The sequence below is a fragment of the Taudactylus pleione genome, unplaced genomic scaffold (assembly GCF_031769625.1).
Source record: "Taudactylus pleione unplaced genomic scaffold, aTauple2 ptg002166l, whole genome shotgun sequence".
Taxonomy (NCBI): domain Eukaryota; kingdom Metazoa; phylum Chordata; class Amphibia; order Anura; family Myobatrachidae; genus Taudactylus; species Taudactylus pleione.
Genome location: NW_028286560.1, coordinates 16,258 through 37,548, shown reverse-complemented (window position 1 = coordinate 37,548; position 21,291 = coordinate 16,258). Strand labels below are relative to the sequence as shown.

The window sequence follows — 21,291 nt, the reverse complement described above, 5'->3', positions numbered from 1 at the left end:
CTCAAACATTGACAAAGCGTAAAGGACTTTCACTTTACAATTTAATGATACCACGTCAGTGACAAATGCTGGGGGAGGGGATGTTGGGGGAGAGCGTGGGGTCTCTCACCTTCGTAGACACTATCCGATCCCTCTTTGCGGAGAGAAAAGTCTTTAAGTTCAATGTCTCTTTCAACTTCATATCATAAATATCAATAAAATATTTAATCCAAGTTCCATTCCAGTGTAACTGTGATACATCACGGCGAGCATTTAAATATTAAACAAGAGAATGAGTTATGTACAGCTAGCATACAGAGGCCGTGATCCGGTGGGAGAGGATACGCCATAAACACTTGGAGCGGTGGAAGGTAAATACTGTCTCACTCGAACTTAAGGTCCAGGTTTTTTTTTTTTTTTTTAAAGTTTGCACCAAACAACTGGTGAAAAATAATTTCCACCTCTTTAAGACACAGCAGCCTGAGGAATCCTTCGTCGTTGATCACACCCAGCGCACAGCACGGAGCATTAAATTACAATTTTTAAAATATATATTATCGTCCAGACATTTATGTACATGTATACATAGAGTCCCCCCCCGCCGGCTATCCAGTAATCAGGATGGACCTACCAGGCAGCAGCGCCATCTTGTGGCAGGGAGGGAGAGTTCAGTGAATGGCCATTCTCACAGTGAGGCACTCTGAAGGCAGGGGCTAAGTGTTACCGCACCAAACACCGCCCGCAGGAGCTGCCATTTTTATTATCCCGTAAGGAGAGTCTGCACCAGGCCCAAATCAGAGTTCTGCTATTTTTCTGATCTATTTAGCTTCCCAAGGCAGGACACTTCAATACGTCAGCAGTAATGATCCCAATTCCTGCAAAGGAACTCCTTCTGTACGCCATAAGAAAATACAAGATGGAGGCAGGGGATCCGCCTCCTGCATTAAACCGATCTTCATTGGAGTTGCCAGCAACAAGCCGTTAACGTTACTCAGAGTTGCGGAGCCTTGTTGCCAGTTTGCAGATCGGACGATAACGTAGGCGGCCTACTGCGAGCCGCGTGCTCCGGTGCTCTCCTACGTAGGTCCTTACTAAAGCTTCCGGCCTCTGACCGGGGCTCCGGTCCTCCAGTGTCTGAGACTGTACCGTTGGTCGCTCTTGCCAAAACTTTCCTTCGCTCCACCCTACTTCTCGCCCTACTTTTTTGGACCAGTTGTGGCGAGCGGATGAGGGAAAGCGTTTCTGTAGCAGGGTTGGGGTTTACAGTAACTGTACCATCCGTGCCCTCCCGCCGGACTCTCTTGGACTCGTTTAAGATGGCCGTAGATTCTGCAGCCTCCTTTACCCGGGCGTAGAAGACATTGCTGGTTTTCTTCCTGGCCGCTGCCGCCATCTCCTTTCCAACGGCAGCAGAGCGATTGGTCAGCGAGTGGACAAACACAGACAGCTTCCCCCTGGTGGAACTATTGGTCGTATAATTGTGTTGATGCTTTACGGGTGGTGGTGTGGGCCCACGCGTCCGTAAGGGCTTCTGCGACCTGGGGTCCATTCCGATATCCACAGTGATGTTGGTGTATAGGGGTTCCAGTTCTTTTGCGAGCAGGGTGTAAGTCAGGGAGTTCATGCCGTCCTGAGTCCACATTCTCTGGGTCCTGATGAGAAGATCAAACCTGCGCGACAAACGTAGACATGTCTAAGTTGTATTACATGCAATGCCTCCTCACAGCCTGCAGGTGTCACTCTGGCACCAGGTGTGGTCTCAGAGAGCCAGTAGCATTAGGCACATTCTCATAGAGCAATGACTTCTGCCTGTGACCGGCCATTCCCGCAATTACCTCTGTCCTACACCTCACTGTATACATCCCCTCGGTGACTTTCCTGCTGAACCAGATCTGCCATCCTCCCTTTATCTCAATATCCTCTGCTCAGGTACATACACAGATACTGTACAAGATGTAATGAAGGGGGACAGAATCTAATGACCCTCCAATTATACTGGAATTTTAAGTAGAATCTATAGAAGGATGTGTATGGATGTGTGTACGTTATGTATATATGTGTGTATGCTCTGTACGCGTGTACATTATGTATATATGTGTGTATGCTATGTACATATGTGTGTAAGTTATGTACGTGTGTACGTTATGTATATATGTGTGTTATGTATGCGTGTACGTTATGTATATATGTGTGTTATGTACGCGTGTACGTTATGTATATATGTGTGTATGCTCTGTACGCGTGTACATTATGTATATATGTGTGTATGCTATGTACATATGTGTGTAAGTTATGTACGTGTGTACGTTATGTATATATGTGTGTTATGTATGCGTGTACGTTATGTATATATGTGTGTTATGTACGCGTGTACGTTATGTATATATGTGTGTATGCTATGTACGCGTGTACGTTATGTATATATGTGTGTATGCTATGTACATATGTGTGTAAGTTATGTACGCGTGTACGTTATGTATATATGTGTGTATGCTATGTACGCGTGTACGTTATGTATATATGTGTGTATGCTATGTACATATGTGTGTAAGTTATGTACGCGTGTACGTTATGTATATATGTGTGTATGCTATGTACGCGTGTACGTTATGTATATATGTGTGTATGCTATGTACATGTGTCTAAGTTATGTACGCGTGTACGTTATGTATGTGTGTGTATGCTATGTACATATGTATCTACATATGTGTGTAAGTTATGTACATATGTGTGTAAGTTATGTATGCGTGTACGTTATGTATATGTGTGTATGCTATGTACATGTGTGTAAGTTATGTACGCGTGTATGTTATGTATATATGTGTGTACGTTATGTACACGTGTATTATGTATATATGTGTGTATGCTATGTACATATGTGTGTAAGTTATGTTCGCGTGTACGTTATGTATATATGTTATGTACATATGTATCTACATGTGTGTAAGTTATGTACACGTGTACGTTATGTATATATGTTATGTACATATGTATCTACATGTGTGTAAGTTATGTATATATGTGTGTATGTTATGTACATGTGTCTAAGTTATGTACGCGTATGCTATGTACATATGTATCTACATGTGTGTAAGTTATGTACATGTGTCTAAGTTATGTACGCGTATGCTATGTACATATGTATCTACATGTGTGTAAGTTATGTACATATGTGTCTAAGTTATGTATGCGTGTACGTATGTACACATTTGTGTACGTTATGTATACATGTGTGTATGCTATGTATACATGTGTGTAAGTTATGTATATATGTGTGTACGTTATGTATATATGTGTGTACATTATTTGTGTGTATGCTATGTACATGTGTGTAAGTTATGTACGCGTGTACGTTATGTATACGTGTGTATGCTATGTATACATGTGTGTAAGTTATGTACGCGTGTACGTTATGTATATATGTGTGTACGTTATGTATATATGTGTGTACATTATTTTTGTGTATGCTATGTACATGTGTGTAAGTTATGTACGCGTGTACGTTATGTATACATGTGTGTATGCTATGTATACATGTGTGTAAGTTATGTACGCGTGTACGTTATGTATATATGTGTGTACATTATTTGTGTGTATGCTATGTACATGTGTGTAAGTTATGTACGCGTGTACATTATGTATATATGTGTGTATGCTATGTACATGTGTACGTTATGTACATTTGTGTAAGTTATGTACGCGTGTACGTTATGTATATATGCGTGTACGTTATGTATATATGTGTGTACATTATTTGTGTGTATGCTATGTACATGTGTGTAAGTTATGTACGCATGTACGTTATGTATATATGTGTGTACGTTATGTATATATGTGTGTACATTATTTGTGTGTATGCTATGTACATGTGTGTAAGTTATGTACGCGTGTATGTTATGTATACATGTGTGTATGCTATGTATACATGTGTGTAAGTTATGTACGCGTGTACGTTATGTATATATGTGTGTACGTTATGTATATATGTGTGTACTTTATTTGTGTGTATGCTATGTACATGTGTGTAAGTTATGTACGCGTGTACATTATGTATATATGTGTGTATGCTATGTACATGTGTACGTTATGTACATGTGTGTAAGTTATGTATATATGTGTGTACGTTATGTACGCGTGTATGTTATGTATATATGTGTGTATGCTATGTACATGTGTGTAAGTTATGTATGCGTGTACGTTGTGTGTGTACATTATGTATATATGTGTGTACATTATGTACGCGTGTGTTATGTATGTGTGTACGTTATGTATATATGTGTGTATGCTATGTACATGTGTGTAAGTTATGTACGTGTGTACGTTATGTATATATGTGTGTACATTATGTACGCGTGTGTTATGTATATATGTGTGTACATTATGTACGCGTGTATGTTATGTATATATGTGTGTATGTTATGTACATATGTATCTACATATGTGTGTAAGTTATGTATATATGTGTGTACATTATGTACGCGTGTATGTTATGTATGTGTGTACGTTATGTATATAAACTATATATGTGTGTATGCGTGTTTATACACATGTGTATTTATTATTTTAGTTTAGTGTTTGCTGGGGTCTCGCTTACTGGCTCCTATCTCCCATTTTCTGTAGAACAGAATTGGGAACCTTATTGGGACGTCTATTACAGTGTTGTAGGATGACTTAATTAGTTATGTGCTGCTAAATACTGTAACGGATTATGTATTATTATTGGGATGATTTTGTATTATCTATAAAAATCTACCATTCTGTTTTCAGATGTTAAACTGGAATTGTAATAATGATTTCTCTATTTTCTGTATGTTATATTCGGTGTTTCAATAAAAAATTATTTAGAATAAAAATAAAGAAATCATCAGTTGGGATTGATCGGGTGCCATCTGCAACCCCCTTATATGACATATACACTGTATCCAGGCTATATACACCATGCAGAATCTGTTATTAAGGTTCTGGTGTTACCTCACACCCCATAAACCTTTCCAATAAGCCCAGACGCACATTTAATGCCCCGTCTGAGGGTACAGAAGGCAGCAATCACTTTTTTGGGGGGCAGGTTAGGAACCGGGCCCTAGAGTAAAGTGGTGACCCCCTGCTAGACACTAGGTAATATAGTGTATAATCATGTGACCAATTAGTGTATTAGAAGAAGAATAATAATAATATAAAGATATTATTAATCACATAAATGGTCACATGCTCGCAGTGTTATTACACCCAGCTGCTGCCCTCCTAATAAGCATGATTACACCTCCAGGCAGCAATGACCATCTCACCTGTGCGGGTTTTCTTCATTGCCCGTGTCACCCCTGTGCTTCACCATCTTATAATGGCCCACTGATACAGGCGGGCGGCTGATCTTCATGCCAGCCAGGCGGACCCTGGGCAGAGGAGAGACAGTGTTAGTGAGTGACTAACGCTATAATGACCATATGGATAAGGGAGGTCTCAGGGGGCACTGTATATACAGGGCCGACGCACCACGGACTGGGCGGGCGGGCAGGCAAAGGCGAGACAGAACAGGACAATGGGCTTCTGGAGCGCACGCTCTGTGAGAGAGCAAACGCCAACCTGGGCTTTGTAAGTTTTTGGGGTCAGGACAGAAAGAAACTCAGTAAAACCTCACTTACAAAGGTTATAGAGGACGAGGCAGAGGCTCCATGCTGGGGCATGCTGTTATCAGAGGAAATTCACCTTTATCCAATCATTTATATGATGGGTTATAGACAAACATACAATAACTTTGAATAGTGGAGAGACAGGCAGGGAGCGTTTAGTGTGTGTGAGGGGGTAATAGGGGGTAACGGGGAGTGTCAGCTAAAACCACGTGTGAAAGTGGACTAGGTTCATATAATAGGAACTGGTCCAAAACGGCCTCAATACCAATAGACCCTCTGTTCCCCCCTCACCGCAAGACACACCTAAAGGGAGGAATAACCCCAGACCCACAACGGGGAAATAACCGGGAGAAGCCTTTGAATAACGTCAGGGTGAGTAACGCTCAGTGGTTCCCCTGGTCGTACGGTTACATTGCAATATAAACTCCCTCAGCAGGAATTGCTTTGAGACCGTTCTGGACGAACAGCGGGAGATCCCGGTTTTGGACACTGGGCCTGATTCAGAGCTGGACGCTATTTGCGGACGCTCGTTCATTAAAAGGGGCTGGCTATTTAAATTAAGCGCTCGCTCTTTGCGGTCTGTTGACGCCTCTATGTCTGAACGAGCGAACAAAACATGCGCTCACTATTTAAGAAAAAACGTCCCCTGGCCGCTCGCATCCTACGTCATCACCGCTATTAGATTAATCGAGTACATCGAAAGGCGTATGAACTGCTCGCAGTGCTTGTGGTAGGGTTTTCCTACCGCAATCATGCGAACAGTTCAGGCTAAAAGACAACCAAGTGACGTGGTCGATGACGCTGCTGTAGTAATTATGCACTCCCATAAAACGCCCGTTTTGACCTTTAAGCACGCCTGCGTTCGGATCTCCACTCCCCGTTTTCAAGCACCTTCCCCTGTTACCACCCACATACGCCTCCTCCTGTCACTCAAATTAGCAGGCATTCGCTATTTTGTGAGCACACGATTTTCGACCGCACTGACTGGTTCGCGCATGCGTATTACAATCCGTATGCATGCGCAGTTGGGCGAACATCGCTCGGAACGAACGAGCGGCCGCTTACGAGCGGCTCTGAATCAGGCCCACAGACTGATTCACCAGTTCCTATTATATGAATCTAGTCCTCATTCACATCCGATTTCAATTTGAACCATTGTCAAGTGACCTATATATATATATATATATATTGTCTGTCCATGTTATACGTTGTTTGTATATTGCATAATGGTATTAGGTACATATAGATCCATATTTCCATTCAAACTGTATTATATTGCATACACCATTGTTTTTAGTATTCCCTAAATCCTTTTAATAAATATATAATTTTTCCATTTTAATGGTAGTATTTAACCTTTTGGAATAAACAGTTATAGAATGTTCTATTGAATCTCTACAGATGTATAAATCTACATAATACGTCACCTATGGATATACTGCACATGTATATGGGATGTGCTATTGTCATATTATTATAGAGGGAGTATAGAACCCCTCAATGTCTGCGGCTGGGGCCTATGTGAGATCCCGTATAGACGCGTTCAGCTCTGCGGCTGGAGCCTATGTGAGATCCCGTATAGACACGTTCAGCTCTGCGGCTGGGGCCTATGTGAGATCCCGTATAGACACGTTCAGCTCTGCGGCTGGGGCCTATGTGAGATCCCGTATAGACACGTTCAGCTCTGCGGCTGGAGACTGTTAGATCCCGTATAGACACGTTCAGCTCTGCGGCTGGAGCCTATGTGAGAACCCGTATAGACACGTTCAGCTCTGCGGCTGGGGCCTATGTGAGAACCCGTATAGACACGTTCAGCTCTGCGGCTGGGGCCTATGTGAGAACCCGTATAGACGCGTTCAGCTCTGCGGCTGGGGCCTATGTGAGATCCCGTATAGACGCGTTCAGCTCTGCGGCTGGGGCCTATGTGAGATCCCGTATAGACACGTTCAGCTCTGCGGCTGGGGCCAATGTGAGATCCCGTATAGCCACGTTCAGCTCTGCGGCTGGAGCCTATGTGAGATCCCGTATAGACACGTTCAGCTCTGCGGCTGGAGCCTATGTGAGATCCCGTATAGACACGTTCAGCGCAGACTATTCTCACTATTTGCACAACCAATGTACAGAAGGACTAGAATCACAATAACATGATATAATCACCGGCTGAGCGCGTGTAACGTTCTCATCTAGTAAGAAGGTATCTCGTAGGATGTGTGTCAAAAGCATACAGAAGAGTAGGTACCAAAACACACTTCTGATAAAGTTGCTAGTACCTTGATAAACCGCCCGTGTTCATATTCTGGTACAGGTTAGATATGGGATCCCGGCTGTCAGAATACCGACACTAACCGGTAAGTTTCCTAACCCTAACCCACCCTCCCCAGTGCCTGAATCTAACTTCCCCCCCTAGTGCCTAACCCTAACCTTCCCCTCACCGCACCCTAAACCTAACCTCCCCCCTAGTGCCTAACCCTCCCCGCACCCTAAACCTAACCCTCCCCGGTGCCTGAACCTAACCTCCCCCCTAGTGCCTAACCCTCCCCTCCCCGCACCCTAAACCTCCCTCCCCAGTGCCTGAACCTAACCTCCCCCCTAGTGCCTAACCCTAACCTTCCCTCCCCTCCCCGCACCTCACCTCACCTCACCCTAACCCTCCCTCCCCGGTGCCTGAACCTAACCTCCCCCCTAGTGCCTAACCCTAACCTTCCCCTCCCCGCACCCTAAACCTCCCTCCCCAGTGCCTGAACCTAACCTCCCCCCTAGTGCCTAACCCTAACCTTCCCTCCCCGCACCTCACCCTAAACTTAACCCTCCCTCCCCGATGCCTGAACCTAACCCTCCCCACTTATTGCCTAACCCTAACCTTCCCCTCCCCACACCCTAAACCTTCCCCTTCCCACTTAGTGCCTAACCCTAACCTTCCCCTCCCCCTAAACCTTACCCTCTCCACTTAGTGCCTAACACTAACCTTCCCCTCCCCACTTATTGCCTAACCCTAACCTTCCCCTCACACTAAACCTTCCCCTCCCCACTTAGTGCCTAACCTTCCCCTCCCCCTAAACCTTCCCCTCTCCACTTAGTGCCTAACACTAACCTTCCCCTCAACCTATCCCTCCCAACTTAGTGCCTAAGTCTAAACATCCCCTCCCCACACCCTAACCTTCCCCTCCCCACTTAGTGCCTAACCCTAACCTTCCCCTTACCCTAAACCTTCCCCTTCCCTCAACCTTCCCCTCCCCACTTAGTGCCTAACCCTAACCTTCTCCTCCCCTCACCCTAAACCTTCCCCTCCCCACTTAGTGCCTAACCCTAACCTTCCCCTCCCGACAACCTAAACCTTCCCCTCCCCTCACCCTAAACCTTCCCCCTCCCCACTTAGTCCCTGACTCTAACCTTCCCCTCCCCACTTAGTGCCTGACTCTAACCTTCCCCTCCCCACTTAGTGCCTGACCCTAACCTTCCCCTCCCCACTTAGTGCCTAACCCTAACCTTCCCTCCCCCTAAACCTTCCCCTCCCCTCAACCTAACCCTCCCCACTTAGTGCCTGACCCTAACCTTCCCCTCCCCACTTAGTGCCTGACCCTAACCTTCCCCTCCCCACTTAGTGCCTGACCCTAACCTTCCCCTCCCCACTTAGTGCCTGACCCTAACCTTCCCCTCCCCACTTAGTGCCTAACCCTAACCTTCCCCTCCCCCTAAACCTTCCCCACCCCTCAACCGAAACCTCCCCACTTAGTGCCTGACCCTAACCTTCCCCTCCCCACTTAGTGCCTGACCCTAACCTTCCCCTCCCCACTTAGTGCCTGACCCTAACCTTCCCCTCCCCTCCCCTCAACCTAACCCTCCCCACTTAGTGCCTGACCCTAAACCTTCCCCTCCCCACTTAGTGCCTGACCCTAACCTTCCCCTCCCCTCCCCCTAACCCTCCCCACTTAGTGCCTGACCCTAAACCTTCCCCTCCCCACTTAGGGCCTGATTCAGACCCACTCGCGAGCGGCTGTCCGCTCGCAAGTGGGTCGATGGCCTGCACTGCGCATGCGCACGATGGAGGGAGCTCCGTCGTGCGCATGCGCGAGACGCAACGAGCGAAGGACGTTCCTTCGCTCGTAGTGTCTGATCAAAGGGGGCGTGCTGTCGATGTTGATTGACAGCATGCCCCCTTTGGTGGGCGTGCCTGCGAGACGGAGGCGTTCCCAAGGGAATGCCTACCGTCAGAAGCCGGCCCCACTGACATCACTAGTGATGTCAGTGGGAGTGATTTTGGCTCTGATAGAGCCAAAATCACTCCTGGCCCTGCGGTTGAAAAACTCAACCGCAGGCTTCTGCTCGCAGTGACGATGGTCGCGATGGTCAAGACCATAGTGACCATCATCCTGCACGCTCGTATATGCTGTGGGTGGTGACCCACAGCTATACGAGCGTCCAGGAGGACGCTCCATTTTAATGGAGGTGGGCCCTGATTCAGAGCGAGCGCTCTGGTCAGAGCATCCGGCTCTGAATCAGGGCCTTAGTGCCTAACCCTAACCTTCCCCTCCCCACTTAGTGCCTAACCCTAACCTTCCCCTCCCCACTTAGTGCCTGACCCTAAACCTTCCCCTCCCCACTTAGTGCCTAACCCTAACCTTCCCCTCCCCACTTAGGGCCTAACCCTAATCTTCCCCTCCCCTCCCCCTAACCCTCCCCTCAACCTAACCCTCCCCACTTAGTGCCTGACCCTAACCTTCCCCTCCACGCACCCTAAACCTAACCCTCCCCACTTAGTGCCTGACCCTAAACCTTCCCCTCCCCACTTAGTACCTAACCCTAACCTTCCCCTCCCCGCACCCTAAACCTATCCCCCTATACTTACCTTTGGGATCCCGGCAGACGGTATTCTGGAGCCGAGATCCCGACTGCTGTCAGGATTCCAGCTTCGGTATTTAGACAGTCGGCGTCCCGTCCGCCGGGATGCCGACTACATCCCTCCTGGCACAGTTAGAACAGGAATATATATAATTTTTTTTTCTATAACTACTATAAATTATAAGTTTGACTATAACCCATCTTTTTAAATAATTCAATAAAATGTCATTTTTAATTTCACAACTCTATCATATAACCATACCCCAACATAGAGTCTCTCTGTATCTTCCGCTGTAGCCACAAGGCCGTAACGAGCGCTCTATGGGCGGTAGCGTCTCTGCCCCGTGGCCCATGCTTCTGGAATGGGACCCTACAGCCACTATTGATGCGACAGTGCCACCCAGAGCGTCCTCAGGACAGTGCCGCACTTCCTGGTAATCTGCACGACGTTGTGCACTCAGGGGGCGGAGCGGACACACGGTGCACTGCGCCCTGTTACTGCGCGGGTATGCTATGTACAACACGGACTCTAGGAAGCACCACCGACAAGTTTAACCCCCCACATGGAGTATTACTATGATATATGTTGGGTAAATATTACATTTTTTTCAACATTTGAAGATTTTACTCCAATGTGGAAAACTTTTGTCCTTTGAAATTGCAAAAATCGCCAGTGAAATTAACCAATGTTTTTTACGTCATTTATTTTTTAAACTTTGCACAGATGCGTCAATTTTTACAGGGCGCGCCTGATCTGCGCAATGTGGCGTTGTCGGTGGGGTGTTGCGTCTAGCAAAATAAATGTAGCGTTTGCTTTCAGGAGGGGAATAATGCTAAGGCGGCTGGATAAAGAGAAGAAACACAATACACTAACTCATCTAACACATACCGAGTATACACACTGTACTAACACATACCGAGTATACACACCGTACTAACTCATCTAACACATACCGAGTATACACACTGTACTAACACATACAGAGTATACACACCGTACTAACACATCTAACACATACCAAGGATACACACTGTACTAACTCATCTAACACATACCGAGGATACACACCGTACTAGCTCATCTAACACATACCGAGGATACACACCGTACTAACTCATCTAACACATACCGATGATACACACCGTACTAACTCATCTAACACATACCGAGGATACACACCGTACTAACTCATCTAACACATACCGAGGATACACATCGTACTAACTCATCTAACACATACCGAGTATACACACCGTACTAACTCATCTAACACATACCGAGGATACACACCGTACTAACTCATCTAACACATACCGATGATACACACCGTACTAACTCATCTAACACATACCGAGGATACACACCGTACTAACTCATCTAACACATACCGAGGATACACATCGTACTAACTCATCTAACCAAATACCGAGGTTACACACCGTACTAACTCATCTAACACATACCGAGGATACACACTGTACTAACACATCTAACACATACCAAGGATACACACTGTAGTAACTCATCTAACCACATAGAGGATACACACTGTAGTAACTCATCTAACACATACCGAGGATACACACCGTACTAACTCATATAAACACATACCGAGGATACACACCGTACTAACTCATCTAACACATACCGAGGATACACACCGTACTAACTCATCTAACCAAATACCGAGGTTACACACCGTACTAACACATTTAACACATACCGAGTATACACACCGTACTAACTCACGTAACCACATACCGAGGATACACACCGTACTAACTCATCTAACACATACCAAGGATACACACTGTACTAACTCATCTAACCACATACCGATGATACACACTGTACTAACTCATCTAACAAAATCAAATACAACCTAATAACAGGGTCACTTGTCTCCCCTCTAAGTACTCAGTGGTGGGCGTACAGTACACCCAGTAATGGGGTCACTCGTCTCCCCTCTAAGTACTCAGTTGTCGGCGTACAGTACAGCCAGTAACAGGGTCACTCGTCTCCCCTCTAAGTACTCAGTGGTGGGCGTACAGTACACCCAGTAACGGGGTCACTCATCTCCCCTCCAAGTACTCAGTGGTGGGCGTAAAGTACACCCAGTAACGGGGTCACTCCCCTCCCTTCCAAGTACTCAGTGGTGGGTGTACAGTACACCCAGTAACGGGGTCACTCGTCTCCCCTCCAAGTACTCAGTGGTGGGCGTACAGTACACCCAGTAACGGGGTCACTCCCCTCCCCTCCAAGTACTCAGTGGTGGGCGTACACCCAGTAACGGGATCACTTGTCTCCCCTCTAAGTACTCAGTGGTGGGCGTACAGTACACCCAGTAACGGGGTCACTCGTCTCCCCTGTAAGTGCCCAGTGGAGGGCGTACACCCAGTTTTGGGGCCACTTCTCGTCCCTGTATGAGCCCAGTTGCTGGGTAGGGAGCTGGGAATGTTTGAAATCTCCCAGGGACAGCACAGATGGGGCTTTGTGCTGTACACACAATACGGATACACAGAGGGGGGGGCTGGATACATGGAGCGGGGACATTCTGTGCCAGACAGATTACACATACAGAGACACAGCCATTGTTCATCTTCATACTGATACTACCCACAATGCACTGCACAGCGGCTGTCATCCATAATGCTCTCACTTTTCTTTGTATAGAAGCCAAAATATGGAGATTGTTGGTTTTGGGCTAAACCTGTCCTGGATTATTGTCCTTCATATGCAGCCAGCCTTTACCCCCAGTGCTCTGCTCCCATGAATACGGGGATTACCCCCCTAGTGCTCTGCTCCCCTATCTACAGATGACCCCCAGTGCTCTGCTCCCCTGTCTACTGATGACCTCCCAGTGCTCTGCTCCCCTGTCTACCGATGACCCCCCCAGTGCTCTGCTCCCCTGTCTACCGATGACCTCCCAGTGCTCTGCTCCCCTGTCTACAGATGACCCCTCAGTGCTCTGCTCCCGTCTACAGATGACCCCCTCAGTGCTCTGCTCCCCTGTCTACCGATGACCCCCCCAGTTCTCTGCTCCCGTCTACCGATGACCCCCCAGTTCTCTGCTCCCGCCTACAGATGACCCCCCCAGTTCTCTGCTCCCCTGTCTACAGATGACCCCCCCAGTTCTCTGCTCCCTGTCTACAGATGACCCCTCAGTGCTCTGCTCCCCTGTCTACCGATGACCCCCCCAGTGCTCTGCTCCCCTGTCTACCGATGACCCCCCAGTGCTCAGCTCCCGTCAAAAGATAACCCCCAGTGCTCGGCTCCCCTGTCTACAGATGACCCCCCCAGTGCTCTGCTCCCCTGTCTACAGATGACCTCCCAGTGCTCTGCTCCCCTGTCTACAGATGACCCACCAGTGCTCTGCTCCCCTGTCTACAGATGACCCCCAGTGCTCTGCTCCCCTGTCTACAGATGAACCCCAGTGCTCTGCTCCCCTGTCTACAGATGACCCCCCAGTGCTCTGCTCCCCTGTCTACAGATGAACCCCAGTGCTCTGCTCCCCTGTCTACAGATGACCCCCCAGTGCTCTGCTCCCCTGTCTACAGATGACCTCCCAGTGCTCTGCTCCCCTGTCTACAGATGACCCCCCAGTGGTCTGCTCCCCAGTCTACAGATGACCTCCCAGTGCTCTGCTCCCCTGTCTACAGATGAACCCCAGTGCTCTGCTCCCCTGTCTACAGATGACCCCCCAGTGCTCTGCTCCCCTGTCTACAGATGAACCCCAGTGCTCTGCTCCCCTGTCTACAGATGACCCCCCAGTGCTCTGCTCCCCTGTCTACAGATGACCCCCCAGTGCTCTGCTCCCCTGTCTACAGATGACCTCCCAGTGCTCTGCTCCCCTGTCTACAGATGACCCCCCAGTGGTCTGCTCCCCAGTCTACAGATGACCTCCCAGTGCTCTGCTCCCCAGTCTACAGATGACCCACAGTGCTCTGCTCTCCTCAATATACACCTTGCTCTCAGTGCTTGCTCAGTAGTCACCGGTCTGCTCTGGAGAGTCACAGGTTTATGCCGATGTCCCGGTCACCTACCTGCTCTCGTCACCTGGTTCTTAGATAAACGATGTGAAAAAAAGAAAAATGAGATGAAGGAAAGAAAATGAATCCAGCTGATGGCAGAGAGAGGAGCATGCGGGTCCCAGCGTGAGGAGCGACAGCGAGGAGAGAGAGAGAGAGAGAGACGTAGAGATGAGACAGACACCATGAGAACACAGCACTACACAATGGACGCCGCCCCAGAATCCTTCACTGGGGCTTATTGTATTCATGTCATTTAAGAGTAAAATAAATCTGAAAAATATTTTAATACAAGATGTAAGCTTTAGCCAACATGGCGTCCCCCTCTTCCCCAGGGGGCATACGGGGGAACCGCGTCAGCGCTGCAACACTTCTCCCAGCGTGGGGAAACTTAAAATTCAATCAGTGCCAAGACAGTATCTAACGATTGTGCTGATTGGACGGCGTTGTGGCTCTGATCATTGACCCGAAACTCACACAACGCTGCCTCAGTGTCGCCTCCTGACGGCCCGGGAAGAGTTGGGGCGCTGACGGGCGAGTTCTGCCAAATTACAGGCTTGTCTGGCATGTGACCCCTACATCTCTGCTAATCGGGGGAGATGGCGGTCACAGCTAGATTTTACATTTCATGGGAATTTATTACATTACAGAAAGTGTAAGGAACATAAATAAAACTAAATAAACTGTAAATGTGAAATACGTGATAATATTCCTGTAGTTACTTACACGGAGCCAAGAGATAAAGGCGGGGGGGGTCAGATAGAGAGAAGGAGAGCGCATGGAGCCAAGAGATAAAGGTGCGTACGGGGGGGGCAGATAGAGAGAAGGACAGCGCATGGAGCCAAGAGATAAAGGCGGGGGGGGGGGGGGTGTGTGTGTGTCATATAGAGAGAAGGACAGTGCATGGAGCCAAGAGATAAAGGTGGGGGGGGGGGGTGTCATATAGAGAGAAGGACAGCGCATGGAGCCAAGAGATAAAGGTGGGGGGGGGGGGGGTCAGATAGAGAGAAGGATAGCGCATGGAGCCAAGAGATAAAGGCGGGGGGGGGTCAGATAGAGAGAAGGACAGCGGCACATAGAGCCAAGAGATAAAGGCGGGGGGGGGTGTCAGATAGAGAAGGATAGCGCATGGAGCCAAGAGATAAAGGTGTGGGGGGGGGGTCAGATAGAGAGAAGGATAGCGCATGGAGCCAAGAGATAAAGGTGGGTGGGGGGGGGAGGTGAGATAGAGAGAAGGACAGCGCATGGAGCCAAGAGATAAAGGCGGGGATGGGGTCAGATAGAGAGAAGGACAGCGCATGGAGCCAAGAGATAAAGGCGGGGATGGGGTCAGATAGAGAGAAGGACAGCGCATGGAGCCAAGAGATAAAGGCGGGGGGGGGGTCAGGTGCACGCAGATGGAGAAGTGCTGGATGACGAGAGAGAGGGGGAGGACAGGTGCGCGCAGATGGAGAAGAGCTGGATGACGATAGAGGGGGAGGACAGGTGCGTGCAGATGGAGAAGAGCTGGATGACGAGAGAGGGGGAGGACAGGTGCGCGCAGATGGAGAAGAGCAGGATGACGATAGAGAGGGGGAGGACAGGTGCGCGCAGATGGAGAAGAGCTGGATGACGAGAGAGGGGGAGGACAGGTGCGCGCAGATGGAGAAGAGCTGGATGACGATAGCGGGGGGGGTCAGGTGCGCGCAGATGGAGAAGTGCTGGATGACGAGAGAGAGGGGGAGGACAGGTGCGCGCAGATGGAGAAGAGCTGGAAGACGATAGAGGGGGAGGACAGGTGCGTGCAGATGGAGAAGAGCTGGATGACGATAGAGAGGGGGAGGACAGGTGCGCGCAGATGGAGAAGAGCTGGATGACGATAGAGGGGGGGAGGACAGGTGCGCGCAGATGGAGAAGAGCTGGATGACGATATAGAGGGGGAGGACAGGTGTGTGCAGATGGAGAAGAGCTGGATGACGATAGAGGGGGAGGGGGCTTATGCAGGCAGAAGAGCAGCTACCCACCTGGTGGCAATATCGTCGTCCTCCCCGCCCCAGCCCCAATACTCGTTCGGGAAGCCATTCATTTTCATATATTGTTCAGGGGTGAGGGCGGACACCCCCCCAAAATACTGCGGGTACGGGAGGCTGTTGGTGAGACAGATTACATAACAAGAGAGCAGAGACAGACAGTGGGAGGATACTGGGAAGGAGAGTGGAGAAATGGAGCAGATGGTGGGTGGGAGACCGGAGGAGACGGGAGGGGGGGATTTGGGATGAGCAGGGACACGAGAAGCAGATCCGCCTCGCACCTGTATCTGAACTTGTTCATGGCGATGGAGGCGTGCTTAGGGCTCCAGGGATCGCACACGTACAGGTTGTGGTCGTTCTCGGGGATGAGATCTACGTCATGGAGGAAGAGACAGTCCCAGTCCTCGTCCCGCATCGCTTCCTTCACCCCCACGTTTAGCAGCTTCGCACGGTTGAATGTCGAGTTCCCCGACTATGACAATAATAAGAGAGATATGGAAGAAGCACACAAAGGCGGAGGGAGGGAGAGAGGTAGGAGGCACAGCGGTGTGGAGAGAGTGATACTGCTGCGTATCTAGCAGAGGGGACAGTCACACCACAGCGGAGGGAGGGACAGAGGCAGGAGGCACAGCGGTGTGGAGAAAGTGATACTGCTGCGTATCTAGCAGAGGGAACAGTCACACCACAGCGGAGGGAGGGAGAGAGGCAGGAGGCACAGCATTGTGGAGAAAGTGAAACTGCTGCATATCTAGCAGAGGGGAGAGACACACCACAGCGGAGGGAGGGAGCGAGGCAGGAGGCACAGCGGTGTGGAGAGAGTGATACTGCTGCATATCTAGCAGAGGGGAGAGACACACCACAGTGGAGGGAGGGAGAGAGGCAGGAGGCACAGCGGAGTGGAGAGAGTAATACTGCTGCGTATCTAGCAGAGGGGAGAGACACACCACAGTGGAGGGAGGGAGAGAGGCAGGAGGCACAGCGGTGTGGAGAGAGTGATACTGCTGCATATCTAGCAGAGGGGAGAGACACACCACAGTGGAGGGAGGGAGAGAGGCAAGAGGCACAGTGGAGTGGAGAGAGTAATACTGCTGCGTATCTAGCAGAGGGGAGAGTCACACCACAGCAGAGGGAGGGAGAGAGGCAGGAGGCACAGTGGAGGGAGGGAGGTAAGAGGCTGCCTACTGAGAGGAGAGTTACCAAGTGGTGGAGGAACAGGAAAGGGCTGAGGGTGCCCCTCACAGCGATATATGGGGCGGTCTCACCTGGTGGATAATGTATATGCCGTAGTGCAGTTGCTGGCGTTGCAGGAACGGGTGCAGGTAATAGAGCAGGTGTCTCAGATGGGTCTCCCTGTTCCGGTGCGGGATGATAATGGCGGTGCGATGCCGGGACTCACAGCTCGGTGGCCGGTATCTACCTCCTTGTGTTACCATGGGATTCTTCTCTCGTATCTGTTGGAATGTGGGGGTCCGGCTAAAGGTCACAGTAATGGGACCCACTGTATAAAAGGTAAAACACAGTCAGTAAGCGGGATAGATGCGGTGTGCCGGCCGTGTATATGCAGGGAGGGGACAGAAATGTAAATACCAATATAAAGTCAGCTATTACGGTGTTGGGCCACTATGAAGTCAGTACGGCCGCTATACGCCGTGGCATCGAGCCTACCAATATGTGAGACTGAATTATGGTGGTGGGAAAAGCTGTCTGAGGGGTCTCCTTAGGATATCTCTTATATGCTCTATTGGGTTCAGGTCTGGTCACAGTGAAAGCATGGCACATTATCACGCTCCTCAGACCATTAGGTGACCACAGGCTCACTCAGGACCAGTGGTGGTGGGGGGGGGGGGGACCAGGCAGGCTCACTCAGGACCAGTGGTGGTGGTGGGGGGGGGGACCAGGCAGGCTCACTCAGGACCAGTGGTGGTGTGTGGGGGGGGGGGAGGATCAGGCAGGCTCACTCAGGACCAGTGGTGGTGTGGGGGGGAACCAGGCAGGCTCACTCAGGACCAGTGGTGGTGAGGGGACCAGGCTAGCTCACTCAGGACCAGTAGTGGGGTGGGGGAGGACCAGGCAGGCTCACTCAGGACCAGTGGGGGGGGGGGACCAGGCAGGCTCACTCAGGACCAGTGGTGGTGTGTGGGGGGGGGGAGGATCAGGCAGGCTCACTCAGGACCAGTGGTGGTGTGGGGGGGAACCAGGCAGGCACACTCAGGACCAGTGGTGGTGTGGGGGGGAGGATCAGGCAGGCTCACTCAGGACCAGTGGTGGTGTGGGGGGTGGATCAGGCAGGCTCATTCAGGACCAGTGGTGGTGTGTGGGGGGGGGGGGGGGTGACCAGGCAGGCTCACTCAGGACCAGTGGTGGTGTGGGGGAGGATCAGGCAGGCTCACTCAGGACCAGTGGTGGTGTGGGGGGAGGCCCAGGCAGGCTCACTCAGGACCAGTGGTGGTGTGGGGGTAGATCAGGCAGGCTCACTCGGGACCAGTGGTGGTGTGGGGGGGAGGATCAGGCAGGCTCACTCAGGACCAGTGGTGGTGAGGGGACCAGGCTAGCTCACTCAGGACCAGTAGTGGGGTGGGGGAGGACCAGGCAGGCTCACTCAGGACCAGTGGTGGTGTGGGGGGGGGGGGACCAGGCAGGCTCACTCAGGACCAGTGGTGGTGTGGGGGGAGGACCAGGCAGGCTCACTCAGGACCAGTGGTGGTGGTGTGGGGGGGGGACCAGGCTGGCTCACTCAGGACCAGTGGTGGTGGTGTGGGGGGGGGACCAGGCTGGCTCACTCAGGACCAGTGGTGGTGGTGTGGGGGGGGGACCAGGCTGGCTCACTCAGGACCAGTGGTGGTGTGGGGGGGGGACCAGGCTGGCTCACTCAGGACCAGTGGTGGTGTGGGGGGAGGACCAGGCAGGCTCACTCAGGACCAGCATTACTGTACATGGCCCATGCTGGGATGTTGCAGTAATGGCGCAGAGTGCAGCTCTGTTACAGTTACATATTACCCCCGTCTCTATTAGACAGCTGAACCCTGACAATCAGGCAGCAGGGGATTATGGGTGAGACGGGTTGTACTCTCTATGTATGTGCTGCACTTTGCGCGCCAATGTTTCCATCCACAAATATCATCCGTTGTGCGCCCCAGACACAGGGACCGTTTCCCTGGCACAGCGAACGGGAACTCACACAAGTGCGGAGACCTCTCCGGGCACCACGGAAGAAGCCCCGTCGCCTGGGTCCCGGGATGAAGCGTGCCCTGCAGGCGGGTGAGGTTGGTGTAGACATCGTGGGTGCGAGTGTAGTCAAAGCTGGGCTCCGAAGATCGGCCAAAGATGGAGGCCAGGCTGCGCAGTCCACCGAACGAGAAATACACCATGAACGCGAACTGGAAACCGATCAGCATGGCCAGCGTACATGGGCGCTCCAGGACTCGCCGGATCATCCTCTCCACCTGCCGGTGACAGACAGGAGAATTATAGCACAGGCTGGCACACCGGCACAACCCGTGCACCTGGCACAACCCGTGAGATACAGACCAGAGTGTGCTAGAAGAACCAGAGCAGAGAGCGACACCCCAGGCGGGAGAGAGGAACTGCACGGGCTGTGACAGGTGCAGGGTGCTAGAATGAACACTACGTATGCATTATGAAGTAAGAAAATAAACTAACAGCGTTAGCAGAACAAATAGGAGGTGGGATCTGAGGTGGGATCTTAGGAGATCTAAATAAAGAGTGTACCAGATAAATGGGAGCTAGAATTTCATTGGATGCAGCGGTCAACGCCTCCACCTGTCCCTTTTCGCTCTACAGACTATAGTGCCGTGTACGTGTAGTGACTTATCCCTGTACAGACTGGTGCCGTGTACGTGTAGTGACTTATCCCTGTACAGACTGGTGCCGTGTACGTGTAGTGACTTATCCCTGTACAGACTGGTGCCGTGTACGTGTAGTGACTTATCCCTGTACAGACTGGTGCCGTGTACGTGTAGTGACTTATCCCTGTACAGACTGGTGCCGTGTACGTGTAGTGACTTATCCCTGTACAGACTGGTGCCGTGTACGTGTAGTGACTTATCCCTGTACAGACTGGTGCCGTGTACGTGTAGTGACTTATCCCTGTACAGACTAGTGCCGTGTACGTGTAGTGACTTATCCTTGTACAGACTAGTGCCGTGTACGTGTAGTGACTTATCCCTGTACAGACTATAGTGCCGTGTACGTGTAGTGACTTATAGCTGTACAGACTAGTGCCGTGTACGTGTAGTGACTTATCCCTGTACAGACTAGTGCCGTGTACGTGTAGTGACTTATCCCTGTACAGACTATAGTGCCGTGTACGTGTAGTGACTTATAGCTGTACAGACTGGTGCCGTGTACGTGTAGTGACTTATCCCTGTACAGACTAGTGCCGTGTACGTGTAGTGACTTATCCCTGTACAGACTATAGTGCCGTGTACGTGTAGTGACTTATAGCTGTACAGACTGGTGCCGTGTACGTGTAGTGACTTATCCCTGTACAGACTGGTGCCGTGTACGTGTAGTGACTTATCCCTGTACAGACTAGTGCCGTGCACGTGTAGTGACTTCTGGGCACCTGGCTCTCCCTTAGGGCGTGCTTTTAATTTGCATTTCACCTGCATGAAGGTGCAGACAGTGTGTATTATGTCACCAGTGTACTTGTAGCCTTAGACCAGACCTTAGACTTCCATAGGATTAGTGAATAATAAATCATGGTCATTAATGCACAATGTTAACACCCCAGAAAAACTAAATGTGGTATTTTGTGTTAATTACAAAGTAACTGAGCTAGGAAAAAG

At 50.1% G+C, this 21,291-nt stretch overlaps 1 protein-coding gene across 1 annotated transcript; it reads right to left on the bottom strand.

Annotated features, from left to right (window-relative positions):
* Positions 1 to 23: 23 nt before the first annotated feature.
* On the bottom strand, positions 24 to 19,922 carry B4GALT3 (beta-1,4-galactosyltransferase 3). The gene is made up of 6 exons (XM_088465823.1): positions 19,662 to 19,922; positions 17,746 to 17,981; positions 16,765 to 16,955; positions 16,478 to 16,600; positions 5,265 to 5,369; positions 24 to 1,649 (listed from the first exon to the last, which is right to left on the bottom strand). Exons 1-6 carry the CDS (start codon positions 19,915 to 19,917, stop codon positions 971 to 973), a joined length of 1,590 nt encoding a protein of 529 aa, XP_088321949.1. The 5' UTR covers positions 19,918 to 19,922; the 3' UTR covers positions 24 to 970.
* Positions 19,923 to 21,291: the final 1,369 nt, after the last annotated feature.

Bases quoted from the DNA above. Each gene is read 5' to 3' on its own strand.
- B4GALT3 (XM_088465823.1), bottom strand. From the start codon at position 19,917: ATGATCCGGCGAGTCCTGGAGCGCCCATGTACGCTGGCCATGCTGATC. The intron at 17,982-19,661 runs GTGAGTTCCCGT...CCTTTTATACAG, and splicing joins GGAGAGGTCTCCGCACTTGT to TGGGTCCCATTACTGTGACC. The intron at 1,650-5,264 runs GTGAGATGGTCA...TTTGTCGCGCAG, and splicing joins AATGAAGAAAACCCGCACAG to GTTTGATCTTCTCATCAGGA.